We start from the raw sequence: 18,490 nt of genomic DNA on the forward strand, positions 1-18,490 counted from the left end.
GTGCAGTTGCTCTGGGTTTCAGGTGGGAACTTGTAAAGAATCCTAGAAATTTCAAAAGAAAGAAAGACTTGCATTTATATCACGATGTTCACGCCCACCGGACGTCTCAAAGCGCTTTACAGCCAATGAAGTACTTTTGAAATGTAGTCACTGTTGCAATGTGGGTATCCACCCTATCTAGACCCCTCATAATTTTATACACCTCAATAAGGTCTCCCCTCAGCCTCCTCTGTTCCAAAGAAAGCAACCCCAGCCTATCCAATCTTTCCTCATAACTAAAGTTCTCCAGTGCAGGCAACATCCTCGTAAATCTCCTCTGTACCCTCTCTGGTGCAATCACATCCTTCCTGAAACATGGTGACCAGAACTGCACGCAGTACTCTAGGGGGTTGTTAAGGTGGCAGGCTGGCACAGAACGCAGGTGGTCCGAGAACGATGGGAGCCGATTTTCCGCCCTGCCATCTGTGAGACAGGTCATCTTCAGTCCTGAGGGGAAAACGGAGCAAATTAACAATAGTAGGAAAATGATTGATGGAGTGGGACTGAGGATTATGGAGTGATAACTCAGAACAGTTTTGAGTTTTTTCTGTCATGGGAGGTTGAACTTAGTGCCCCCTAAAGTACAGGATTAGCAGATGGTGTGGGAGGGAAGTACAAAGAGAAAAGAAGGACTTTCTGGACCACTGGATGTCCTAAAGCACTTTACAGCCAATGAAGTACTTTTTTTTTTGAAGTGTAGTCACTAATAATGTAGGAAATGCGGCAAGCGATTTGTGCACAGCAAGCTCCCACAAACACCAAAGTGATGCTGACCAGATAATCTGTTTTAATAATGTTGGCTGAGGGATAACTATTGGCCCCAGGCCACCGGGGGGAATTCCCTGCTCTTCTGCGTAATAGAATCTTTTACGTCCACCTGAGAGGGTCTCGCTTGAACGTCTCATCCGAAAGACGGCACCTCCCTCAGCACTGTACTTAGAGTGTCAGCCTAGATTTTTGTGCTCAAGTTTTTAATGCCTCAACCAACATCACGAAACCAGATGATCTGATCATTTTCACACTGCTGTTTGTGGGAGCTTGCCGTGTGTTAATTAGCTGCCGCGTTTCCGACATGACAACAGTGGCTACGCTTTAAAAGGTACTTCATTGGCTGTAAAGCTCTTTGTGATGCCCTGAGGTGGTGAAAGGTGCTATATAAATGCACGTTCTTTTCTTTATCTCTTGTATAGTTAAGCTCAGTTGAGCGTTGACCAGCTTGATTGAGGAATCCATCATGGTGAGGGCTGTCAGCGAGTTGGTGCCTTTCACTGCGGAGAGTTCGCTGCCACTTACTGTGTCATGAAGTGATTCTCGACAGTTACACAGGAGTGAAGGATGAGGCAGTGAGTCTGTAACACAGTGGCGGAAGCTAATGGAACAGTAATAATCGAGCCTGGCGATATTTTAGCAGCGAGTAAGATATCTATCTTGTCCTTCAGATTAATATGCCCGCTAAAATTGAGGAGCACATCCATTATTTTGTAATTAGGGAAGGCAAGAGTTTCTTGTCAGGGTTCGAATGAAGAATGGAAGGCATTTAAAGAAAAATGTCCTGATGGAAACAACTTTTGACCAATGCAAGATCTCCTCTCTGCTGCTGTATCGCCCATGGGCGCATGATGAGTAATTCAGTCTCGGTCCTTGGCCAAATGGCTCGATGGAGTCCAGAGCAAGGGAAAGACCTCCAGTCCTTAGTTTATCCCATTGTTTGTTGAAGAAAGACTCTTGCGACAGGGGCCAGCTACCCTCCCAATCCTTGTCTGTACAGTTGTCGCTCATGGAAGGGGTAGGGTGGCGGGTGGGGGGGGTGGAATGTACTTGCTTCATGAGTTCTTTGCTTAAGTACTCATAGCAACACATTGCTGATAAACCAATGAGTTCTTAATAGCAAAGGTTTAACAATCACACTACACGTTACCAGTTCATCCACCAGGCTCACAAGCACCTGCCTCATCGTGGATCCCCCAACCCAGATGGCTGGGGTTTTATTGAGCCTTCTGAACATCACGTGACTGACTAAGCCACTCACAGTGCAAAGGCCCTACAACTATTTGGAGCATAGCTTTAAATCAAGGGCACTAGAGCTCTCAAATTTCCAAATAAAACTTTAACTGAAAGTTAAATCAAATTAAAATTTGGTTGCCAGGAGTGATGATGCACTCCAGTCCCTCCGGCGCCCGCCTCTCGCGGAAGGCCGTGAGCGTACCGGTGGACACTGCGTGCTCCATCTCCAGGGACACCCTGGCGCGAACGTAGCCGCGGAAGAGAGGCAGGCAGTCAGGCTGAACGACCCCCTCGACCGTCCGCTGCCTGGACCGGTTAATGGCCACCTTGGCCAGGCCCAGTCAACAGCTCTACAACTATTTTGTTGCAATCAGTGAATCAAGTGTCCCCTGGTTAAAGGGGGGGGGGCCACACCATACACTTTCAACAGCTCTACAAACCTGTGAGTGGGAAATAGAGCCTACAGAGTTGCCGGGCAATGTGAACGTGGCTAACAGGCAAGCATAAATCTGTTCTCAAGGGAACACGCTTCCCAGCAGCGGTAACGTGACAACGATCAGTAACAGGTACTGGACTGGAGAATGTGACTTCCAATCCCACCAGGGCAGTTTGAGACTGGCATTTAAAAAAAAATCTGGCGTCAGTAAAAGTGACCATGAAGCTTGTCGAATTGCAGTAAAAACCCAACTGGCTCACTAATGTCCTTTAGGGAAGGAACTCTGATGTCCTTACCAGGTCCAGGCCTATATGTGACTCCAGTCCAACGCCAACGTGATTGACTCTTAACTGCCCTCTGAAATGTGTTAGCGAGAGACTCGTTTGCATCAAATATCACTGGCGCAACTCAGGATGGGCAATAGATGCTGGCCTCGCCAGCGATGCCCACATCCCAAGAATGGGGATTGTTGGGAGTTTCCTGCAAGCTCAGTGTATTTACCAACTGAGTCTTCAGGGGAGCTGAAGGACATCCATGAGCGGAATTTGAACTCATGGCCGAGCCCGGATGATCTTCAAGTCGCAATCACGGAATGTGTAACTTAAAGAAAGAACTGGCATTTATATAGCCCCGTTCACACCCGCAGGACGCTTCACAGCCAATGAAATACTTTTTGAAGTGAAGTTATTGTTGTAATGTGGGAAACGCAGCAGTCAGTTTGCGCACAGCAAGCTCCCACAAATAGCAATGTGATTATGACCAGATAATCTCTCTTTTTTTGTTATGTTGGTTGAGGGATAAATATTGGCCAGGACACTGGGGAGAACTCCTCTGCAAAATAGTGCCATGGGATTTTTTTCGTCCACCTGAGAGGCCAGACGGGGCCTCAGTTTATCGTCTCATCCGAAAGACGGCACCTCCGACAGCGCAGCGCTCCCTCAGCACTGCACTGGAGGGTCAGCCTGGATTTTGTGCTCGAGTCCTTGGAGTGGGACTTGAACCCACAACCTTCTGACTCTGAGGCAAGTGTGCTGCCCACTGAGCCACTGGCTGACACAGTAACTTCTGTGAGAGCAGGCCCAAGAGGTGCGCGCTCAAAGCCGAGTGAGATAGATGCTGTTTTCCTTCACTCAAAATGGAACCACTTGACATCTCAACAAGGCAAAGTGACAAAGCTCGCTCAGCTGAAGCCAAGTTACTGACTGCAAGTGGCCTCCCTGGGATTGGGCTCCTGAACTTGTGACTGGTCATTACGCACACAACAGCACAGCTTGATGGTGCTGGCCAGTCAGGCCTGGGAAACCATGTCAGTGCGTCACTTTTAATTCTTCCTAGCCAAGGCTTGGGGTAAGGGACTCGTGCAGTAAAATAAGTGTCGAAAGAAGACATTTTCTGTTGATTGTATGTGCGTGTGAGAGTGTGTGTGCATGTGGGTGTGTATGAAAGGCTGTGTGTCTGTGTGAGAGAGAGAGAGAGAGAGAGAGAGATTGTGGTGTGCGTGTTTGGGGGGGTGTGTGTTTGTGAGCAGGATGCGGAATAAGGTTAGTGGAATAAGGTTAGTACCAACGTGGACCCTAATTGATTTGGGAGATCCATTGAAAGATCGCGCACGTGCTGTTTTTGCATTTACAAGCCGGTGAGCCAGCTGCCCTGGAGGTCCAGACACCTTCAAGGGAACTTTGGTTTGTACCCATCGGTTTTGGATTCGATGGTCCAGTTTTTGAATGTCGACTCCTAACATATGAATTGGATAACAATGCTGCTTTATTTCCCCAATTATTTCTGAGTCTAGAAAGGTTCATTCTCAAAAACTGGAAATACTCGGCAGGTCTGTCGATATCAGAACACACCAGAAACACAGCGAGTGATTATCATCTGGAACGTGCTGCCTGAAAGGGCGGTGGAAGCAGATTCAATAGTAACTTTCAAAACAGAATTGGATAAATACTTCCAAGGATAAAAATGTTGCTGGGTTACGGGGAAAGAGCAAAAGAGCAGGGGAGTGGGACTAATCGGACAGCTCTTTCACAGAGCCGGCACAGGCCCGATGGGCTGAATGGCCTCCTCCCGTGCTGTATCATTCTATGATTGTATGAAAGGTTAGCCTGCTCTCCGGATGCTGGCTGACCCGTGTATTTCCAACATTTCCAACTCTTCTCTCATTTTCGGCATTCTATTCTCTTGCATTCCAAGTTGCATAGTTCACGCGATCAGACTATCACGCGATCAGACTATCTCGTGATCAGACTACGTCCGGCCTTGGCCTCCGGCCAGTACTCTCGCCTCCGAGTCAGAAGGCAGGGAGTTTAAGCCCCAAACCTGAGCACAAAATCTAGGCTGACACTCCCGAGAACATAAGAAAATAAGAAATAGGAGCAGGAGTCGGCCATTTGGCTCCTCGAGCCTGCTCCACCATTCAATAAGATCATGGCTGATCTGATCATGGACTCGGCTCCACTTCCCCGCCCGCTTCCCATAACCCTTGACTCACCTTTTGTTCAAAAATCTGTCTCTCTCCACCTTTAAAAATATTCAATGACACAGCCTCCACAGCTCTCTGGGGTAGAGAATTCCAAAGATTCACGACCCTCTCAGAGGAGAAATTCCTCCTCATCTCTGTCTTAATTGGGCGACCCCTTATTCTGAAACTTTGCCCCTTAGTTCTAGATTCCCCCATGAGTAAGAAAATTCTCTCTGCATCTACCCTGTCAAGCACCCTCAGAAGCTTGTGTGTTTCAATAAGATCACCCCTCATTCTTCTAAACTCCAATGAGTGTAGGAATCAACCTCGTGAACCTTCTCTGAACATATAAAAAACATATTCAAGTTGTTCTTGGCACAAAGAAACCGCTTTGATTCACTAAGAATTAACTGCAGCCTCATCCTAATCTTAAAAGCCTCAATCAAATCTCCCCTTAAGCTTCTATGTCCCAGAGAATACAGGCCTAGTTTATGTAATCTCACCTCCTATTTTCAGGCCTAGTTTATGTAATCTCACCTCCTATTTTCCTGAGCACAGAGGTCAATGTCCAGGGGACACAGATTTAGAGTAACTGGTAGAAAGATTAGAGGGGAGTGGAGACCTTTTTCACTCAGAGGGTGGTGGGGGTCTGGAACTCACTGCCTGAAAGGATGGTAGAGGCAGAAACCCTCACCACATTTAAAAAAATACTTGGATGTGCACTTGAAGTGCCGTAACCTACAGGGCTACGGACCAAGAGCTGGAAAGTGGAATTATTAATGCTTTCACTGAAATTTCATCAGCAAAGGAATTTAAAACTGAGGCCTTGACCATTCTGGGCACTGCAGCTTGGAAAGGATAAATAGACCTTGGAAGGAGCGAAGCGCAGATTCACCAGAATGTTACCAGGGCTCCGAGAGTTAGGTTATAGAATCATAAAAATGTACAGCACAGAAAGAGGCCATTCGGCCCATCGTGTCCGTGTCGGCCGACAAAGAGCTATCCAGCCTAATTCCACTTTCCAGATCCCCACCACCCTCTGAGTGAAAAAGGTCTCCACTCCCCTCTAATCTTTCTACCAGTTACTTTAAATCTGTGTCCCCTGGACATTGATCTCTGTGCTCAGGAAAATAGGAGGTGAGATTACATAAACTAGACCTGTATTCTCTGGAACATAGAAGCTTAAGGGGAGATTTGATTGAGGCTTTTAGGATTTTGAAAGGAATTGTCAGGGAAGATAGAGAGAGACTGTTTCTGCTGGTGGGAGAGTCGAGGACAAAGAGACATAACCTTAAAATCAGAGCCAGGCCATTCAGGAGAGCAGTTAGGAAACACTTCTTTGTGCAAAGGGTGGTCGAAGTGTGCAAAACTCTCCCACACAAAGCAGTAGATGCTGGCTCAATTCATTTTAAATTGGAGAGCGATAGATTTTTGGTAGCCAAGGGACTTAAAGGTTACGGAACCAAGGTGGGTGAATGGAGTTATAATACAGATCAGCCATGATCTCAGTGAATGGTGGAACAGGCTCGAGAGGCTAAAGGGCCTCCTCATTGTTCCCAGGTTCCTAGGATCCCTGCCTCTGCCTGGTTTTAGACCCAGCGAAATAAGATGACCATAGAGTGGGAGCTTAAAAAAAAATAAAGTATTGCATTTGTATAGCGCCTTTGATGACCACCTGACGTCCCAAAGTGATTTACAGCCAATTAAGTACTTTTGAAGTGTGGCCATTGTTGTAATGTGCGATACGCAGCAGCCAATTTGTGCACAGCAAGCTCCCACAAACAACAATGTGATAATGACCAAATAATCTGTTTTAGTGATGTTGATTGAGGGATAAATATTGGGCCCAGGTCACCGGGGAGAACTCCCCTCTGTGCTTCTTTGAAATAATGGCTGTAATGTATTTGCTTCATGGGTTCTTTGCTTAAGCATTCATAGCTATTAAGAATTAGTTGGTTTATTAGCAAAAGTTTAACAATCACACTACACATTACCAGTTCATCCACCAGGCTCATAACCACCTGCCTCATTGTGGATCCCCCTGAACCCAACTGGCTGGGGTTTTATTGAGTCTTGTGAACATCAAGTGACTGGCTAAGTCACCCACAACTCAACAGCTCTACAAACCTGTGAGCATACTGACAGGTGCATATATTACAGTGACCATGGGATCTTTTACGCCAACATGAGAGGGCAGACATCTCGTCTGAAAGATGGCACCCCTGACAGTGCAGTGCTGCACTGGGAGTGTCAACCTGGATTTTTATGCTCAAGTCTCTGGAGTGGGATTTGACCCCACGACCCTGTGACTCGGAGACAAGAGTGTTGCCCACTGAGCCATGGCCGACACCTTCAATGATTCAGTTAAATAAGTACTGACTGTGACTGCCTACTGTATTGTGTTTGGGCAGATAGACGGTGCACGCATTGTGTGATGATCATTAGCCTCGGTCCTTTCCGTGCCAGTGAATATTTTAGACGCCACGTTTTCCAGTGGTGACACACTCGCGCGGGATCACATTTATTCTTTCCTCGCATTCGCTGAGCATGTCAAATTACATCGATTTGGATTTGTTGCTGTTATTGCAATGCGGAGAACCCAGTAACACACGAGCAGGCAAGGCAGCCTGTCAGGCTCGGAGGGAAGCGCAGATCAGTTCTGATAAACGCTGAACCACTTTGCGAAGTCGTTTATTTTCCACCTGGGTGGAGCTGGCTCTCAACTCCGGATTAAAAAAAAAACGGGCCATTTGCAAATCTTCGTAGCGCGGCGAAGGTTTCAAACCATTCGCTCAGCAATTCAATCAGCAGAAAGAGGAATAAACCTTCCACAAAGGTATGCTTTGTGCTGAAAGTGATTGGATTTGTAAAGTGCGCTGCTGTCTGCAGTGTTTGCCGTTCGGCGTTGACGGTTTGAATCAAAGGTTCCAGATGTTGGGAGCCACTAGGGATTCGGTCCATTCCGAATCCTGAACACTACGAGTGTCTCAGGAGGGGTTCAGTTAATTGGATTCCTTTACATTTTGGGTGACTGAGAAGGGATTTATTTCATTAGAATCAATGCTCCCTTTAAGCTGCGCAGACGCACGTGCTCGGGGGATCCCGCCAACCAATGCAAACACCACGCATGTGCGGTATTTTGAATGGCCTGCACAGCCCCTTAGAGGCCACGCCGCAAAAAAATTACAGGCAACATTGATTAGAATCCTCTACATTTTGGGTGAATGAGAAGGGATTCAGTTAATTCGAATCCTAGCTTCCCTGTAAAAAAATAAATAAAAAATAAAAATGTGCGCTGCGTGGCCCCTTTAAGGGGCGGTGTGCACCTGAAGTATTATGTACAGTTTTGGTCTCCTTACCTAAGGAAGGATATACTTTCCATAGAGGGAGTGCAACGAAGGTTCACCGGACTGATTCCTGGGATGGGGGGATTGTCCTATGAGGAGAGATTGAGTAGACTAGGCCTATAATCTCCCGAGTTTAGAAGAATGAGAGGTGATCTCATTGAAACATACAAGATTCTTACAGGGCTTGACAGGGTAGATGGTGAGAGGATGTTTCCCTTCGTTGGAGAGTCTAGAACCAGGGGTCACAGTCTCAGAATAAGGGGTCGGCTATTTGGGACTGAGATGAGGAGAAATTTCTTCACTCAGAGGGTGGTGAATCTTTGGAATTCTCTACCCCAGAGGGCTGTGGAGTCTCAGTCGTTGAGTATGTTCAAGGCAGAGATCGATAGATTTTTGGAAATTAAGGGAATCAAGGGAAATGGGGACAGCGCAGGAAAGTGGAGTTGAGGTAGAAGCTCAGCCATGATCTTATTGAATGGATGAGCAGGCTTGAGGGGCCGAAAGGCCTACTCCTAATTCTTATGTTCTTATGTAGACAATATGATTAAGGAGTAAGCATCCTTGGAATCCAATGCCTTGGGAAGAGATTTGGTGCATTGGAATCTCTACAATAGGAGTAAACAGGATAGGATAGAATCATAGAATAATTACAGCACAGAAGGAGGCCATTCTGCCCGTCGAGCCCGTGCCGGCTCTCTGCAAGAGTACCTCAGCTAGTCCCACTCCCCCGCCCTTTCCCCGTAGCCCTGCAACTTTTTTTCCTTCAGGTGCTTATCCAATTCCCTTTTCAAAGCCACGATTGAGTCTGCCTCCATCACCCTTTCAAGCCGTGCATTCCAGATCCTAACCACTTGCGGCGTGAAAAAAGATTTTCCTCATGTCGTCTTTGGTTCTTCTGCCAATCACCTTAAATCTGTGTCCTCTGGTTCTTGAGCCTTCCACCAATGGGACCAGTTTCTCTCTACTCTGTCCAGACCCCTCATGATTTTGAACATCTCTATCAGATCTCCTTTCAACCTTCTCTGCTCGAAGGAGAACAACCCCAGCTTCTCCAGTCTATCCATGTAACTGAAGACCGTCATCCCTGGAATCATTCTCATAGATCTTTTCAGCATCCTCTCTAAGGCCTTCACATCCTTCCTAAAGTGCGGTGCCCAGAATTGGAGGCAATGCTCCAGTTCAGGCCGAACCAGTGCTTTATACAGGTTCTTCATACCTTTTGTACTCCATGCCTCTATTTATGAAGCCCAGTATCCCGTAAGCTTTTTTAACTGCTTTCTCAACCTGCCCTGCTACCTTCAATGATTTACGCACATATCTGAACCTTATCTAAGGCAGGATATACAAGCCTTGGAGGCAGTGCAATGGAGGTTCACTCTATTGATTCCTGGGATGAGAGGGCTGTCTTATGATGAGAGATTGTGTCAACTGGGCCTATTCTCTCTCTGGAGTTTAGAAGAATGAGAGGTAATCTCATTGAAAGATCGAAGATTCTGAAGGAGATTGACAGAGTAGATGCTGAGAGGTTGTTTCCCCCAGCTGGAGAGTCTAGAACTAACGGGCACAGTCTCAGGATATGGGATCGGCCATTTAATGCAGAGATGAGGAGGAATTTCTTCACTCAGAGGGTTTTGTGAATCTTTGGAATTCTCTACTGCAGAGGGCTGTGGATGCTGAGTCTCTGAATATATTCAAGGCTGAGATAGATTTTTGGAGTCTAGGGGAATCAAGATATGGAGATCAGGCAGGAAAGTGGAGTTGAGGTCAATGATCAGCGAAGCAGGCTCGAGGGGCCATATGGCCTACTCCTGCTCCTAGTTCTTAAGTTCTTATGTTATGTTCTTAGAATTGGATTGAATGGGGGTGGGCTTTGGCCATTGGAATTCTTCACACCAGAGAGTGAATAAGAATGAATTTTGATCTGCTGAAATTCTGTGACTGAATTCTAATTGTGCCTGGAATCAGGCAGATGTTTATCTGGAGTGACCCCCTCACTGAACATCAGTCATTCTCATGGAGCTGCGGGGCTACTTAACCAGGTGGGGGTCATTTGCAATAGCTCAACTGCAGCTTAATGTTTAGCAGAAAGTGGATCGTGTTAAAATTGTACAGCTGTAATGTCTTTCTAACTGGCTGCCTGCTGCTGGAATAATGGTTCATGTACACCCAGCAAGTAAATCCTTGTGGTGCGTTTAACCATATTATTATTTCTCTGTGTGTATGAGTCCATATGGCGAGGTTTTCAGCAAATGGTTTAATTAGTAACAGGATTACGAGTCACCAATAAAAAATGCCTTTTGAAACACACAGTTAGTATGCAGGTACAGCAAGTAACTAGGAAGGCGAATGGAATAGTGGGCTTTATTGTAAGGGGGATGGAGTATAAAAGCAGGGAAGTTATGCTACAACTGTACAGGGTATTGATAAGACCACACCTGGAGCACTGCGTACAGTTTTGGTCTCCGTATTTAAGGAAGGATATACTTGCATTGGAGGCTGTTCAGAGAACATTCAATAGTTTGATTCCTGAGATGAGGGGGTTGAGTTATGAAGAAAGGTTGAGCAGGTTAGGCCTGTACTCATTGGAGTTTAGAAGAATGAGAGGTGATCTTATTGCAATATAAAAGATTTTGAGGGGGCTTGACAGGGTAGATGCAGAGAGGATATTTCCCCTCGTGGAGGAATCTAGAACTACGGAGCATAGTTTCAGAATAAGGGGTCGCCCATTTAAAACGGAAATGAGGTGTAATTTCTTCTCTGAGTGTCGTGAATCTTTGGAATTCTCTACCCCAGGGAGCTGTGGAGGCTGGGTCATTGAATATATTCAAGGCGGAGTTAGACAGATTTTTGAACGACAGGGGGAGTTGAGGGTTATGGGAATCGGGCGGGGAAGTGGAGTTGGGGCCAAGATCAGATCAGCCATGATATTGAATGGCGGAGAAGGCTTGCTGGGCTAAATGGCCCACTCCTTCTATTTCTTGTGGTGTTCTAGTTTTTTTGTGGTTAACTGTTTGATGTTATGCTAATTTTCTTGAAAAGAAAGGGGTTTTCAGGCTCTTAGCCCCTTATGCGTACCCCATAATTCTGAAGGCCCTGTTGTATTACAGACACTGGCCACCAATGTTCCCATTGAAAATCTAGGCTGACACTCCAGTGAAATGCTGAAGGAGCACCGCATTGTCGGAGGTGTCGCCTTTCGGATGAGACGTTAAACTGAGTCCCCGTCTGTTCTCAGGTGGGTGTAAAAGGTCCCATGGCACTATTTCGAAGAAGAGCCAAGGAGTTATCCCTGGTGTCCTGTCCAATATTTATCCCTCAATCAACATAACTAAGAAAACAGAATATCCGGTCATTATTACATTGCTGTTTATGGGAGCTTGCTGTGCGCAAATTGGCTGCCACGATCACTCCCCCGGCTCCTCTTCGGAATAGTGCCGCGGGATCTGTTATGTCCACTGAGAGGGCAGACGGAGCCTCAATTTAACGTCTCATCCGAAAGACGGCACCTACGACAGTGCAGTGCTCCCTCAGCACTGCACTGGAGTGTCAGCCTAGATATTTGTGCTCAAGTTTCTGGAGTGGGGCTTGAACCCACAACCTTCTGACCTCGAGGCGAGAGCGCTGCCCACTGAGCCACAGCTGACACTGGCAATGTGTCAGTTCACTTGAAGAAAGCTGACCAACCAATGACACGCTCTGCTTGCTGTGCACTGCGAAGATGTGTTAACTTTTTACAGGGGAAGTTCATTTTAGGAGAGCACGGTGTGTGTTCTGAAGAAAGGAAAAGTTTACAGTTACATAGAGCGTCCGCAGGATGGTCCAAAGCACTTTACAACCAACAAATGACTTTGGAAGTGCAGTCGGTGCTATAATAACGGCCAATTTTTGCACAGCTGGGTCCAATAAACAGCCAATGAAGTGAAAAACCAGCTAAATCCCTGCTTTTCATCACACAGTGCATGAGGATCACTCACACCCATTGAACAGGCAGACACTGAACTCTGTTTGACAACTCGCCCGGACGCAACGCAAGTACTGACTCAAGTTCATTGGGAGTCAAGTGGAAGTGGCCAAGACACAGTTCCCTTTAATTGTTTCCTCATTTTACAAATCCTCTGTAGAAATTGGTTTATTTTGGTCGTGAATCCTCGGTCAGTTCTCAACTGGCTCATCAATCTTCTGGAATGTTGGAACGCATCTGAGCATCCGTCTGTAGGAAGGTACTCTTCTTCCGTAGCCTCACAGGAGGTCTGGGAACATGGGGATTATGGCACAAGGTGCAAGATGACAAACGGCATGAAATATTTCAAGGGTCTTGAATACATGCTCCAAAAGTACAAATATTTCCTTAGCTCTTCAACTCAGTTGCTAGAATCTAAGGTTGCTGCGGGAGTTGTTTATTTTAGATGTTTGGAGGCTTTTTTGTTTTTTTCTCTTGTTTCCACACACCACAAATCATCCCTGCCCATGTGGGTGATAAGATGAAGTGAAGAACTAGCTTTGATATCGGTTAGCTTTTTACTCGCCCTCTGCCAGTGCTATTTTTATAGATGGACACAAGGGGAGAACTTGAGGTGGCACTCTCTCCAGTTTCTGCCTTCCTCACTGAACAGCAATGCCTAACTTCCTCTCACTCACCTATGATGGTGTTTCTGGGATTGGGGAATCTACGTGATGTCCTTTCATACGGTGCATCGGAATCCCATCGCACTGTCGGCCGCAGACATGAATTGGAATCGGAGCAGTTGTATGTCTGTGAGTGTGTGTGCGTGTGTGTGTGCGAGAGAGAGAGTAGGTCCGAATATCCTGAATGAAAAGGTTATTGGTTCAAACCCCATTGCAGGAATTGAGTCTATGGTTCAGGCTCACACTCCAGTATAGTACTGAGGGAGTGCTGCACTTTCAGATGGGGCATTAAACCTGCTTGTGGGATTAAAGGCCCCTGGCGGACTTCAGACAAGAGCAGAGAAGTTCTTATAGTGTCTTAAACAATTATCTCTCAACCAGCAACACCAAAAAATGATTAACTGATTATTCATTCCATTTGTGGGAACTTGCTGTGCACTAACGTTTCCCACATTACAACAATGTCTACACTTCAAAAATACTTCATTGTCTTTAAAGCGCTTTGTGACATCCGGTAGTTGTGAAAGGGGCTATATAAATGCATCTTTCCTTTTCTTTTTCTCTTTCCTTCTCTCCTTCTTTCCTTCTCTCTCCTTTCTTTCTTTCCTTTCTTTCTTTAAAGATGATTCCAGCCTTGGGCCATGTCTTAGTAAAGACTGACTCTTAATTTCTAAAGGGCAAAATACTGCAGATGCTGGAAATCTGAAATTTAACAGAAAATGCTGGAAATACTCAGGTCAGGCAACATCCGTGTCGCGGGAAATCGAGTTAACGTTTCAGGTCAATGACCTTTTGTCAGAACTGAAAAATGTTAGCGATGGAACAGTTTTTAAACAAGTAACAGAGGCAGGGAGAAAGTGGGTAGGGATGAAAAAACAAAAGGGGGGGAAGGTCTGTGATAGGATGGAAGGCAGAAGAGATTAAATGACTAAAGGGATGATGGTGCCAGGCAAAAAGAGGGAAGTAACGAGACAAGTAAAGATACAAAATATGGGACTAGAGGTGGCGTAACTGTGAACAGCAGAATTATTACCAGCAGCTGATGTCCAAAAAAATGGGAGCAAAGGTTATGATCTGAAATAATTGAACTCGATGTTGAGTCCGGAAGCTTGTAAAGTGCTTAATCAAAAGATTGACGTGCTATTCTTCGAGCTTACATTCAGCTTCATTGGAACAGTGTAGAAGGCAGAGGACAGAGTGGGAGCGGATAATTACAAACGTCTGAGATCTCTTCGCTTCTCCAATTCTGGCCTCTTGCACATCTCCTATTTTAATTGCTCCACCATTGGCGGCCCGAATCTCTGGAATTCCCTCCCTAAGCTTCTCTGTCTCTCTCCTCCTTTAAGATGCTCCTTAAAAATTACGACTTTGACCAAGTTTTTGGTCATCTGTCCTAATATCTCCTTATATTTTGTTTAACGACGCTCTGTGAATCGCCTTGGGACATTTTTCTACGGTATCAGCCGTGGCTCAGTGGGTAGCACACTTGCCTCTCAGTCAGAAGGTTGTGGGTTCAAGTCCCACTCCAGGAACTTGAGCACATAAATCTGGGCTGACACTCCAGTGCAGTGCTGAGGGAGCGCTGCACTGTCGGAGATGCTGTCTTTTGGATGAGACGTTAAACCGAGGCCCTGTCTGCCCTCTCAAGTTGACGTAAAAGATCCCGTGGCACTATTTCGAAGAAGAGTAGGGAATTTATTCCTGGTGTTCTGGCCAATATTAATCCCTCAATCAACATCACTAAAACAGAATATCTGGTCATTATCACATTGCTGTTTGTGGGAGCTTGCTGTGTGCAAATTGGCTGCCGCGTTTCCCACATTACAACAGTGACTACACTCCAAAAGTACTTCATTGGCTGTAAAGCGCTTTGAGACGTCCTGAGGTCACGAAAGGCGCTATAGAGATGCAAGTTGTTGAGATTTAAAATGGCAAGCGATTATTTTTTTTTAGAAGCGTAGAGTTGTCTTTGGGGCCTAATTATTTTCTCTCTCTCTCTCTCTCTCTCTCTCTCTCTCTCTCTCTCTCCTTTACTTTTCTCTCTGGCAGATTAAGGTGGGAGGTTTGGAGTTCTCACCAGGAATCCTACACATCTACTCGGACAGCCTCCTCACCATGCCAGCCGCTATCGGGATCGGGGGAGGGGGCGCCCTGCTGCTGCTCATCATCGTCATCGTCCTCATCGCCTACAAGCGCAAGTCACGGGACGCCGACCGCACGCTGAAGCGGCTCCAACTGCAGATGGACAACTTGGAGTCGCGGGTGGCTCTGGAATGCAAGGAAGGTAGGAGCTGTCTGACGGTGCAAGCTACCTGCCCTGTATAAGAACAGAATAAAAACATAAGAAATAGGAGCAGGAGTTGGCCATTTTGCCCCTCGAGCCTGCTCTACCATTCAATAAGATCATGGCTAATCTGATCTTGGCCTCAACTCCACTTCCCTGCCCGCTCCCCATAACCCTCGACTCCCTTATCGTTCAGAAATCTGTCTATCTTTGCCTTAAATATATTCAATGACCCAGCCACTACAGCTCTCTGGGGCAGAGAATTCCAAAGATTCACCACCCTCTGTTTTAAATGGGAGACCCCTTATTCTGAAACTATGCCCCGTAGTTCTAGATTCCTCCACGAGGAGAAACATCCTCTCTGCATCTACCCTGTCAAACTCCCTCAGAATCTTCGATGTTTCAATAAAATCACCTCTCATTCTTCTTAACTCCCATGAATATAGGCCCAACCTGCTCAACCTTTCTTAATAAGTCAAGCCCCCTCATCTCCGGAATCAACCTAGTGAACCTTTTCTCAACAGCCTCCAATGCAAGTATATCCATCCTTAAATACGGAGACCAAAACTGTACGCAGTACTCCCGATGTGGCCTCACCAATACTCTGTACAGTTGTAGCAGGACTTCCCTGCTTTTATACTCCATATCCATCGTGAGAATGCATCCTGTGTGGCTGTTCATCCGTCTACCTGTTTTCCCCCCTCTTCTGAAGGTGTAGAATATTTACAGCACATAAACTTTTGGCCCAACGGGTCCGTGCCGGTGATTATGCTCCACACGAGCCTCCTCCCGCATTACTTTCATTTCGCCTTATCAGCATATGTTTCTATTCATCACCCATCACCCCTGTGCTCGCTGACCTACGTTGGCTCTCGGCTAAGTAACGCCTCGATTTTAAAATTCTCATCCTTATTTTCAAATCTCTTCATGGCCTCGCCCCTCCCTATCTCTGTAATCTCCTCCAGCCCCACAACCCCCCCGAGATGTCTGCGCTCCTCAAATTCTGCCCTCCTGAGCATCCCTGATTGTAATCGCTCAACCATTGGTGGCCGTACCTTCTGTTGCCTCGGCCCTAAGCTCTGGAATTCCCTGCCTAAACCTCACCGCCTCTCTACCTCTCTTTCCTCCTTCAAGGCACTCCTTAAAACATATCTCTGTGACCAAGGGTCACCTGTGCTAATTTCTACTTGTGCGGCTCGGAGTCAAATTTTTATCTCATAACGTTCCTGTGAAGCGCCTTGGGATGTTTCACTACGTTGCAGGCGCTATATAAATACAAGTTTTTGTTGTTTATTCCTTTCTCCCTTATGTGCTTATCTAGCTTCCCCTTAAATGCATCTCTGCTATTTGGCTCAACTGCTCAGTGGGGTAGCTTTGGAGCGTTTCCATGGGTGCGGTTCCACTGGCAATGCCTGTCCCCCAGTATACCATCCAGTCTGAGCCTGGACTGCGAACTACAAAAACAGCAACTTGCATTTATATAATGCCTTTAACGTAGTAAAATACCCAAGGCGCTTCACAGGAGCAGAGAGTTACAGCACAGAAGGAGGCCATTCAGCCCGTCGAGCCTGTGCCGGCTCTCTGCAAGAGTACCTCAGCTAGTCCCACTCCCCCACCCTTTCCCTGTAGCCTGCAAATTTTTTTCATCTGGTATTGATCTAATTCTGTTTGAAAGTTACCGTTGAATCTGCTTCCACCGCCCTTTAAGGCAGCGTGTTCCTGATCACGACAAGTCACTGCGTAAAAAAAGAACAATTCTCCTCATCTCCCCCTCTGGTTCTTTTGGCAATGACAAATCTGTGTCCTCTAGTTACTGACCCTCCTGCCAGTGGAAACTCTTTCTCCCGATCTACTCTATCAAAATCAAAATCAAAACTCCTCTGCTACTCTTCAAATGGTGCTAACTCGGGCAAGTAGAGATGGGTAATGAATGTTAACCGTGCCATCGACACTGAATAAGGAAGTGAATAATTAAAGCTCCTTCCGAAATCCCATTACTATGATACATTGGAAGGTAATCTAGTTGCCTTTTTTGCTGAGAGCTCGTTAATAATACAAAATATGCAACTTGGTGTGGATAGTGCCCCAGAACCTTCCCGTAATGAAGCTTTAGTTGGTGAGTTCTGGGCACCGTGGTCCTAATTTGATAGTGCGGTGTGATGTCGAAGTTTCACAGGAAGGGTCTCTGGGGCGGAGAAGCAAATCCTAATTGCTCGTTATCTCCATATCTGGTTCCTGAGGCCTCCTCTGAACTCGCCACTCCCGGTGCGTGGAAAGAGGGAATTGAGTAAGATGGAAGTTATCGAAAGCATTGCGTGCAGACCAGTGGGAGAAACCCTAATCGGCACGACTGCAAAGAGAGCTTTCTAATGTGGGCACTTCAACACTCGGCTGGAAATTCAGTTAGAGGGATTTTCAGGCGCTAATGTCGGGCGGGTGCTAAATTTAGCGCCGGGAAATGGTTTGCCACGGGCAGCTGTGCCCAAATTGGTTGCCGCATTTCCCACATTACAACAGTGACTACACTCCAAAAGTACTTCTTTGGCTGTGAAGAGCTTGGAGACATCTGGTGGTGGTGAAAGGCGCTATATAAATGCAAGTCTTCCTTCCTTCCTTTCTATGATTTTTCTCTTGGGCTTATTGCTCGCAATGTCCAGGAGATTAATCTTTAATTGCTGACGAGTCCAGGGCAATCCTGGAGGGCCGCACGGTAACTCTGTTCTTTCTCCATAACTAAGGGGCCAACACACTCCTCTTAGAGCATTTGGTTTTCCCCACCTCACAGAAGGTTAATTTATTCATCTTGTAAAAGAAAGAAAGTCTTGCATTTATATAGCGCCTTTCACCACCACCGGACATCCCAAAGTGCTTTACAACCAATGAAGTACTTTTTGAAGTGTAGTCACTGTTGTAATGTCAGAAACACGGCAGCCAACTTGCTCAAAGCAAGCTCCCACACATAGCAATGTGATAATGACCACATAATCTCTTTTTGTTATGTTGATTGAGGGATAAATATTGGCCAGGACACCGGGGATAACTCCCCTGCTCTTCTTCAAAATAGTGCCGTGGGATCTTTTACGTCCACCTGAGAGAGCAGACGGGTTTAACGTCTCATCCGAAAGACGGCACCTCCGACAGTGAAGCGCTCCCACAGCACTGCACTGTGGAGTGTTAGTTTAGATTTTTCGTGCTCAAGTCCCTGGAGTGGGACTTGAACCCACAACCTTCTGACTCAAGAGGCGAATGTGCTGCCCACTGAGCCACAGCTGACACTGACCCATAGACGCAAT

The 18,490-nt window shown here is 46.4% G+C and overlaps 1 protein-coding gene across 2 annotated transcripts in view; it reads left to right on the forward strand.

Moving 5' to 3' along the window:
• The window catches only part of LOC139277349 (plexin-A1-like), a 633,908-nt gene that overhangs the window by 544,983 nt on the left and 70,435 nt on the right, over positions 1 to 18,490 (forward strand). For both annotated transcript variants that reach the window (XM_070895706.1, XM_070895705.1), the window contains exon 20: positions 14,963 to 15,197. In XM_070895706.1, the coding sequence (XP_070751807.1) occupies positions 14,963 to 15,197 (235 nt within the window). The remainder of the gene's footprint in view (positions 1 to 14,962; positions 15,198 to 18,490) is intronic.

The sequence above is a fragment of the Pristiophorus japonicus genome, chromosome 12 (assembly GCF_044704955.1).
Source record: "Pristiophorus japonicus isolate sPriJap1 chromosome 12, sPriJap1.hap1, whole genome shotgun sequence".
Taxonomy (NCBI): Eukaryota; Metazoa; Chordata; class Chondrichthyes; family Pristiophoridae; genus Pristiophorus; species Pristiophorus japonicus.